At 52.9% G+C, this 9,578-nt stretch overlaps 1 protein-coding gene across 1 annotated transcript in view; it reads left to right on the top strand.

The window, feature by feature from the left end:
• Sdc4 (syndecan 4) overlaps positions 1 to 9,578 on the top strand; it is a 21,265-nt gene that overhangs the window by 4,830 nt on the left and 6,857 nt on the right. The window contains exons 2-4 of the mRNA XM_015478839.2: positions 6,934 to 7,072; positions 8,240 to 8,286; positions 9,065 to 9,257. Coding sequence (XP_015334325.1) covers positions 6,934 to 7,072; positions 8,240 to 8,286; positions 9,065 to 9,257 — 379 coding nt within the window. The remainder of the gene's footprint in view (positions 1 to 6,933; positions 7,073 to 8,239; positions 8,287 to 9,064; positions 9,258 to 9,578) is intronic.

Raw genomic sequence — 9,578 nt, 5'->3', positions numbered from 1 at the left:
TTTTTTTTTTTTTTTTTTTTTTTGGTACCGGGGATTGAACCCAGAGGTACTTTACCACTGAGCCATGTCCCAGCCCTTTTTGTTTTTGAGACAGGGTCTCCCAGAGTTGCTTAGGGCCTCACTAAGTTGCTGAGGCTGATCTCAAACTTTTGATCCTCCTATCTCAGCCTCCCATGTCCTGCCATGGTGCCCAGCAAATTCTCGTGTAAGGGTGGCTGAATGATTGCATATAACACTCTGGGCTTTGGAGGGGCAAAGTGATGATGGACAGAAAAAGGCAGTGTTCTGAGAAGGCAGCTAGCCCGAGTTTTGATGCATGGTGCCCTGGAGAGGGGAGGACATATGTCAATATTGGGTTCTGATTTAACCCCAGGAGAATAAGAAGCCTGGCTTCTTGAGCTGGTTTGTCATTAACTCACTGGTGACCTTTGGGCATATTCCTGTCCCTGGAGGTCTCTCTGGCTCTATCTGCTAGAGGCTGGGTAACTGTAAAAGTGGGTACATTTTACAGCCAGAAAACCCATCTCTGTCCCACCTCTGCCACTCACCCAGGGACACAGAGTTGGTTAATAAGTCACTTTGTTTGAGAGCCCTAGTGTCCTCTGTAAAACACCTGTGTCACTCAAGGGTCATATCGGTGTTTGGCAAACTTGTAAAGTGCTGGCTGCAGTTGAGTTTATCATTAGCGGCTAGACAAGGGAGCCTGGGCTGGCCAGGGCTTGGCCTTGGGTAGGTGGTGTCTGTACACAGTGAAAATGAAAATGTAAATGGCTTCTTCCAGTTCTCAGGGTTCACCTTTCATCCTTTTCAAAGGGCTTGGGACTCCCTCAAAAGATGACTCTGATCTTACCAGTTTGTTCCAGCTTCGACTTCCTACAGTCTCCCCACCCCCAACACACTCTCTGGCACCCCTGCTTCTCACCCCATCTGGGCCACACCGTCTCACTCAGTCCCTCCCTGGTCTTTCGTGCCAGGGAGCTCAGCTGCCCCAGTTTTCTCTGGCAGAGGAGAGACTGTCAGGTGACACCTGGGGTAATGGAAAGGCGGGTAGGAGGGGCTGGCATGTGTGGAAATAGTGACTGGGTGAAGCTGGGTGGTGGCAGCCAGGCCGGCAGGGGACTGGCTGCACCACTCAGTCCTCCCGGCTGCAAATGGCTGGGCTGGGCACCCGAGTGGGGACGCTCCTTGCCTCGGGGAAGCCCAGCCACCAGGAGATGATTAGGGAACAGACTGAGCTGCTCTGGAGCAGTGGCTTCCCTGGGTGGCGGGGGAGGCGGGAAAGGGGCAGGAAGCCAGCACCCTGGTCGATCTAATCTGCTGCGACAAGGCGCAGAGGAGGCTCTCAACGGTGCTCTCAGAACACAAGAGGCTTGTGTGCGCCCTGAGAGCCTCTCTGCCACAGATCCAGCAGGGAATTCGGATCGGCTGCCTAGATTACAAGCCCCAGCTTCAATGCACCTCTGTCTCCGGGGCCCTGGGGAGCCAGCCCCTCCCTGCTGTCTCCACTGGTAATCGGAGCAATGCCCAGTTTGGTTACCAGGCCTCAGGACAGAGAGAGGTTTGTTTCTTTGAGACCCGTCTTTTACAGGTGGGGAAACCGAGGCCCAGAGAGGGAATCACCCGAGACCACCTAGGGAGTCAGTGACAAGGGTGCTGGATTGGCTCCTGGTAGGAGGTTGTCCAGAAGCTCCAGAATCACCTCCCCCTTCCCAGGATCCTGGAGTTCTTGCTTGGGAATGGGCTGCCCTGGAGCTTGGTGAAAAGCTGGCTGCTGGCAGTGCCAGGCCTGGCTCTCTTCATAGTGATTGTGTTCAGAGTAACCTGACCTTGAAGTGGGCAGAGCTGACATTTGAACCTTCGCTCCACCCCCACCCCCAGACCTTGCTTAACCCTTCAGGTACCGGAGCACCAAACTGCAGACTGTATGTGATTTCTTTTTGCCTTCTAGGGTTTTTGTTTGTTTGTTTGTTTGGTACCCAAGGCATGTCAGGAAATACTTTGGTGATCCAGGTCCCAAGCAGAATTTCACATGTCTCTGGTCAACGCTCTACTCCTTCACAAAATTTCCCTCTCCATTCGCTTAGGACCCACAACTGTGTTACTCTACCCATCTCTGGTCTTTCCCTCTTGCATAGTCTGAAGGAATCTGTTTGGTTATTGAAAGTCTCTGGTCTCAGAAGCAAAATAATAACCCACGGTAGGTTAAGTCCTTTTGGAGTTTGCAGAAGTACTGCTCCATCCACTGGCCAGCTTCTTTGCAGCACAGGAGCTGCTTCTACAAATTTTCTCAGGCCTCTGACCTTTTGAGTATTAATAATCCCCCTTAGCCAAAAAGGAAGGCAGGTGGGAATTAATAATAGCCACCACTCATTGAGTACCTGCTGTGTACCCTGCCTGAGCTGGGTTGCTTGTATACAATATGCATTTCCCTTAATCATTATCACTCTGCAAGGTGCTAAGGAGCCAGGTTACAAGTGAGGAAACTGAGGAATCAAAAGCCCAAATAAACTGTTGGGTTCATGTAGTTCGACATGCCCATTCTGGGAAATATCTGATCCTTCAGAATAGAATGGGGGGGGGGTGCCTGCCATGGACTCTGTATCTCCTGCCAGAATCACTCTGGTGGCCCAGCTTTGGAGCCCAAGGCACTCACCCACCGGCCCACTCTGCATTGGCGTTGCCCAGTTACTGCTCTCCTGGTCTTGCCTCCTGAAGGAAGGATCAAGTGTGGCCCTGACCCTGCCTTCCCTGAGGAGGAGGCAGGTGGGGGAGGCTCTCATTAGATCACAGTTAACCAAGCCCTGACCCTGAACTCCCTGGTACGTGCCTGCCAAGTTTCTGTTTCTTTGTTGGAGCAATATCACTTTCACCTTCGTTTACTCCTGGCCCAGGGAAGGGGTACCCTGGAGCCTTGGTCTGGGCAGTATGTGGGAGGTCAGGTTAGGGTGGGGAGGTGAAGAGCGTGTGGCAGTGAGGAGCCTGGTTGTGGTTAGCAGGAGGTCTTGAGGAAGATCTAGGTCCCAACCCCAGCTCTGTTGCTTTCTTGCTGTGACTCTGGATCCACAGCCCCACCAAGCCTCAGGTAGAGCCCCTCACAAAACCGCTGGACCAACTCAGTGAGCTCAGGTGTAGAGGGAGCCGAGTAGGGTGCCAGGCACGTGGTGGACACTCCATGCTTTTCCTGGGGTGACAGAAGCTGTTGGACTTTGAATAGGGTTGGTGACCTTTTCCTAGTTTCTTGCCACAGTCTGAAAACTATATGGGGAGCACAACCAAAGTGACAGCTGCTGCCCATGGATTTGCTGAGACCCTCGGCGCAGCCAGGACTCTTGACAGGGAGGAAGACAGCTCCAGCCTGGGAGCTGGGAGACCCACTTCCAAGTCCCGCTCTGCTGCCAGCTGCTTATGTGACCTTGGCAAAGTCCCTTGTCCCAATCTGTTGGAGAGGTCATAAAATGAGACAGTTGGGCTCCACAGCCTCAGATACTTTCTGTTGGCAGGTGGTAGTTGCTATAAAGTGAGAGCGTACCTGCCTTCCCCCATCTTCTTTTCCCTGGATGGCTTGGGAAAGAATACAGGACCCCTAACTCCCCAGGTACCAATGCAGGTGCCCAGCAGCCGCAGGGCCAGCCACCGGCCGTTGTAAGCTGGTGATTCTGTTGTGCATCTGTGAAAAGACAAAGATGCAGAGAGGCCGGGGGCCCCACAGAGGGTGCCTGTGCATGCACACACACGTGAACACGCGTGCCTGGGCAGGGGTGGGGTGAGCTGAGGAGAACAGACCATCCTTAGCCAGGAGCAGGGCGGGGTCCCTCTCTGGTCAGGATTGGGCCTGGCTGCTGGGTGGCCTGGCTCTTCAAAGCCACCCCAGACTGAATGGGCCTTGTCTGAAAGGAGGGAGGTGGTGGGGGAGGGCTGTTGGTGCCTTCCCAGCTGCCACAAAAAGAGGGACAGTTACCCACAATCCCATGGGGCTTGGTTCCAGCTTGTCCTAAATGACCCCTGCTCACTTGGGAGTTTCCCTCTTGGTAGGCAGAGAAGGGGCAGAGAGGGGCCCCCAGAGCTCAAGGAGGACTGAATTCCTTGTGTCCTTGGTCAGACCACTTCACGTGCTCTTACTTACTGAGGAGGGACGCCTCCTAGGCTCCTCCAATGCAGCTGATGAAGAATCTGTCCTGTCAGAGCCCAGGAACCAGGTCTGGGCCTGGCCATGCCACTGGTCCCCAGTGTGACCTTGGACTAACTCCATCTTCTGGGAACCTGCTATTGAAACGAAGGGTTAGGGGTGGCCAGTTGCCCGCCAGGAGGGCTCACCAGGGAGGAAGCTTGGTTTCAGCCTGTTTGGGGGCTGTCTTGGCTGCCAAATCTTCACACCTGCTGTCATCTTCAGTGGAGGATGGAGGAATTCTTAGCAGCCAGTCAGCATGTTGGTCCCATGGGTGGTTTTGAAACACTCCATAGCGTTTTCACATACTAAAGGAAAGGCCTAGTGCATAAACAGCATTCCATGGCTCCTGGTGACCAGGGAGCAGGACAGGTCTCTGGACTGGAGACTGCAGGAATCCCGGCCCCATTGTTGGAATCTCACTTCTGCCCTGCAGACTTGGAACTCCGACACCCCACAGCAGGCTGGTTTTCAGGCCAGGTCAACAAGTGGCCAACCGTCTTTGTCCCCGCTGGATTTGACGCACGCATGTGTTCACACATGACCAGGGCTCATGTGTGAACACATGTGTTCCTGTGTATGTGGTTAAAAGCCCAGGAGACTCAGGCCTGGCTTCTGGTTCAGCATGGCCACTTTCTGCCTGTGTGGCCTTAGACAAGTGACTACTTTTCATAGCCCTCATTTCCATCTCCGCAGAAAGGTCTACTAAGAGGGCCAACATCATGTCAAGTGCTTCGTTCTAAAACCGGACCCGGTAGACCGGACCCGGTAGACCGTGGAGGCCGCGCTGTTTCAGACCTGAGCCCCAGGGCATTTGCAGGAGCGGGAGCAGGAGAGGCGGAACCGCCCTAGGTGCAGCCCTTACGCAACCCTGTGGAGCCTTTCCCTGCGCTGCCAAACCGAAGCCACAGGCGCAGGCCGGGTGTGCGGGGGCTGGAATTCCAGGGCCAGCAGCTCAGCAGCTCCTGATTCCCGAGTCGTGAGGTCATCCCTAGCCGGGGCTTAACCCCTTCGGACTCCCAGCCCACGGGTGCCGTCCCAGCGGAGGCTCCCCACCCGGGGAGCGAGGGATGCTGTCCCTGCCTTCTTCCCGCCCGACCCCCCTGCCTTCCGGGAACCCAGCCTCCTGCCCCGCGCGGGTGGAGGAGGGCGCAGATTCCGCGCCTCTCCCCGGAAGCCCGCGGGAGGGTGAAGAGGAGGCTGGTTTCCGAAGAGGCTTTCCTAGACCTCTGCTGCTGTCCAGCTTTGTCCTGGGAACCCAACTGGAGGAAGTTCCTTCTCAGAATCCCTGCTGTGCCCCTGGCAGCCTCAGCTAGGCACAGGGCAGCTAGAGGGCTCTGGCGCCTTTCTACCCTGAGCTGTGTTGCTAACACTGTGCCACCTTGGCCAAGTCACTATCCTGTTCTGTTCTCAAATTCTGGGAAAAGGGAACGGGACTTCCCGGGGTGTTTGGCTTATATTCTGTGGTTCTAAGCAGACCCCTCCCCTGCCTCCTGCAGTTATGGGGTCCTTGCCCCCCTGGACCTTGGGTACTTTCCCTTTGAAAAACTGCTTGGTAGGGGTGGCCCTCAGACTGCTATGACCAGGGGTCTCCATGCGGTGGGATGCTGGATTGGATGGTCTGTGGGGGCAGGGACTGTGCCTCCCTATGCCCTGCACAGTGCTGGCAGCAGAACAGCTTGGTGGGAGATGTTTAGAAATCAAGGCTGAATTCAGGAGCCTGCGCTTGAGTCACCAGCTGAGCAACACTCTGACCTGAGAGGTCTTGGTGTGAGTGAGCCTGTCCCAGCCAGCTTGACTCAGCTGGGAAAGGTGCCCCCGATTGGGCAAGATCAGAGCCAGGAGTCCACTCCCTGCCATGTGTGAATCAGCTGCCACTGCCTCACAGGACCCTGCAGCATGGCACCCCCAGGCTGGGGCTGCCATTGCACACGGGACCCGCTGGCTCTGAAACCAGGCAGCCCCATCCTGTCTCCTCTTCCTGCCAACCCTGTCACCAAAAGAAAATAATTTATGAAGTCTTTAATACCCAGTCTCCTTGGTTGTAAAATAAGTTAACAACATGCCATCAGAATTATTAAAAACCGGGCTGGCACTTAGCAAGCGCTCAGTAAAGGGTACCTAATAATAATGACTTCATTATTACCACTTTTATCATTTTTATTAACAGAATGGGAAAGAGACTTACCTAAGATCACACAGCAAGTAGGAGACAGAGTATGATCTAGGACCTGGGTCTCCAGACCCTGGCTCTGTCCCCTGCTGGCACCTGAATGCCCACTTTACTTATTTTTTACTTTTGGTACTGGGATTGAACTAGGAGGGCACTTTGACACTGGATATACTTCCAGCCCTTTTTATTTTTTAATTTTATTTATTTTTCTTCATTTATTGTCTTCAATGTGTTACTGAATCCACCCCAGGGGCAGATTTTGCACACACACACACACACACGTGTGTGTGTGTGTGTGTGTGTGTGTGTGTATTTTTAATGTGGTGCTGGGTATTGGAACCCAGGGCCTTGTGCATGCGAGACCAGCACTCTACCAACTGAGCTATATCTCCAGCCCCTTTATTTTTTATTTTGAGACGGGGTCTCACTAAGTTGCTGAGGCTGGCTTCAAACTTGCCATCCTCCCCGAGTGGCTGGAGTCACAGCCTGCGCTACCCGGCCTGATTTCGGGTTCCTGGTAGCCAGCGCTTGAGTAAAAATAGTGTTGTAGATCACTGGGGACCACTGGCTGAGGCTTCTCCTTTCTTCATCCTAGATCCGAGAAACTGAGGTCATCGACCCCCAGGACCTCCTGGAAGGCCAATACTTCTCTGGAGACCTACCTGATGATGAGGACGTTGGGGGGCCTGGGCAGGAACCTGATGACTTTGAGCTGTCCGGCTCTGGAGATCTGGGTATGGAGGACGTGCTGGGCAAGCTTGGGTCACAGGGCTGGAGGGAATGGTAGGTAGCCCAGCCAATGAGAAGCAGACCGTGGAGCCTGGGATTTTTCCACAGAGCTCCTCTTCCTCCTCAAAAGGAGAAACAAGTAACTGTACTAGCCTTTTCTGTCCCTGAGACCTTCTGAGGCAAGTGGTGTGTAGCTCTGAATTCACGGTAGCTTTGTGTTTTCAGGCACTAGTCTGAACCTGTCCCGTAGGCTCCTCCCTGTGGCCAAGGGTGGGGCAGGGTGGGGGAAGAAGGATCCTTGTGGTGTTCTTCCTTTGGAAAGGAGAGTACTAGCTGAGAAATGGAGGTGGGGTGGGAGGGGCATGTGTGGACAGAGGCTTCCTGGGACCATACCAGGGGCCATGCCCTTCATGGTCTTGTCCTGGCCCTGACCTCCAGGGTGGACCACTGCTGAGAATCATCCCTCTTATGTTCAGGGACACGTCAGTATTCCAAGTTTGAAGTCACATAGTCCTGACTTCAAACCTTGACTCTCTGTCACCTCTGAGTCTTGGTTTCCTATTCTGTAAAATGGGAATAATAATGACCGTACATCAGTGTTGTGGAACTGAACTGAGTTAGAGCTCTTGGCATGGACCAAGCACCCAGGTGACTGTGTGTTTGTTGTAGATTTACAACAAGGTATACAACAAGATGTTATGGGATACATACACATAGTGAAAGGTTCTGTAGTGAAATATCCATCTTCTCAGTACATGTTTTAAGGTGCAATATATGGTATTTAATATTACAATTAGTCTTCTTTCTTACACTTTAATTCCCAGGGGTCTTGTTCAAATGCAGATTCTGATTCAGTCAGCCCTGAAATTCTGCACTTCTAGCCAGCTCCCAGGAGTTGCTGCTGGTCCCTTGTTCTGAACAAGGGTTTGGAGCTGACTGGCTCTGCCTGGCTACCTAGCCACCAGCACACTGTAAGAGAGCCAGGGAGGCAGGTCTCAGGAGTTCCGTTTTTCAGACTAGGTGACTGAGATTGAGGTGACGAAGCTCACTTGCTGGGCCTGGAGATTTAGGGGCTGTGATTGTAAGTTAGGACTCCCACCAGCCATGGCCTCAGGGATCACTTACTTGGGGGAAGCGGACCTTGTGCTCACAGAGCTATTCTGACCTTACAGATGACTTGGGGGACCCCAGGATCTTCCCTGAAGTGATCCATCCCTTGGTAAGTGCTGCAGCCTTGGCGCCCACCCCTGTCACACACCCACTGAGGGGCAGAAAGCAGCTCCCAGGGGCCTGACTCCTTTCTGCAAGAAGCCTTTTCATCTGGGGTCCTGGGCTTATTTCGGGACAGGCACAACTGTGGGTCACCGGTAGGCCACACGCTGCCTGCGGGGGTAGTCACTGTCCACGCCAGCTCCTTTTCCATCACTTAGGGCTGTTTTCAACTGTTTCCAAATAGCATACACAGTTCTGTCTACTACATTTGTCACCACAGTGGCCCTGAATGTTTCCCCTGTGTAATCAACTGTTCTCGTCACTTTTACAGGCTGCATAATAGTTCACTTGGTTCTGCTTACTGATGGAAAAACTGCGTATAATTTTCTAATATCCTAAAATTAAAACACTGTGGTAAGCTCTTTAGGATAGAGCCTCAGAGACAAAATGGCTGCCTTAAAGGGCAACTGATTTCTAGGGTTTTACCACACTGCCTCCAGAGTGGCCACTCCAGAACACCCACCTATCAACAGGTGTGGGAACATCCATCTCCCATCTCCCTTTTCTCTTGGTCAGGTTCATTTCCCATTTGGGTCAGATGTACTAGAAAAGTCCAAGGTAAGGGTTTGAGCAGCATGATTTTGAGAGGTGGTTGTGAGGTCCTATTCCAGGACCACATGGTTCAGCCCAGATTCTCCACCTGGCTTCATGTCCCAACCCTGGTTGGGTTCCTCCACAAGCTCACTGAATTTTTGTTTATCTTTCTTTCTTTCCCCCACATTCAGGTGCCTCTAGATAACCACATCCCTGAGCGGGCAGGGCCTGGGAACCGGGCCCCCTCTGAAACTAAGGAGCTAGAAGAGAACGAAGTCATCCCCAAGAGGAGCTCGCCCTTTGAGGAGGATGTGTCCAATAAGGTGTCCATGTCCAGCACTGCCCAGAGCAGCAACATCTTTGAGAGAACCGAGGTCCTGATAGGTAAGTCCCCTGATAGGTAAGGCCCCAGGCGGCTCTTCCTGACATGCCTTGAAGGACAGAGGGCCTGTAGGCAGGGACGCCTCCAGGCCCTTCAGCTTGCCCTGGGGGTTGAAGAACTTTAACCCTTGCAGCCTGGTGGGGGATTTGAGGAATTGCATACCAAAGTCTTCTAAAGAATAGGCCTTGTGGGCTGGGATAGAGGCACTGGGTTCCATCCTCAGCACCACATAAAAATAAAAGATAGTGTGTCCACCTATAACTCAAAAATAAATACTAAAAAAAAAAAAAAAAAAAAAAAAAAAAAAAAAAAAAAAAAAAAAA

This window comes from Marmota marmota, unplaced genomic scaffold (assembly GCF_001458135.2).
Source record: "Marmota marmota marmota unplaced genomic scaffold, marMar, whole genome shotgun sequence".
Taxonomy (NCBI): domain Eukaryota; kingdom Metazoa; phylum Chordata; class Mammalia; order Rodentia; family Sciuridae; genus Marmota; species Marmota marmota.
Note: the sequence above shows the minus strand (reverse complement) of the source record. Positions and strands in the feature narration are given on the sequence as shown.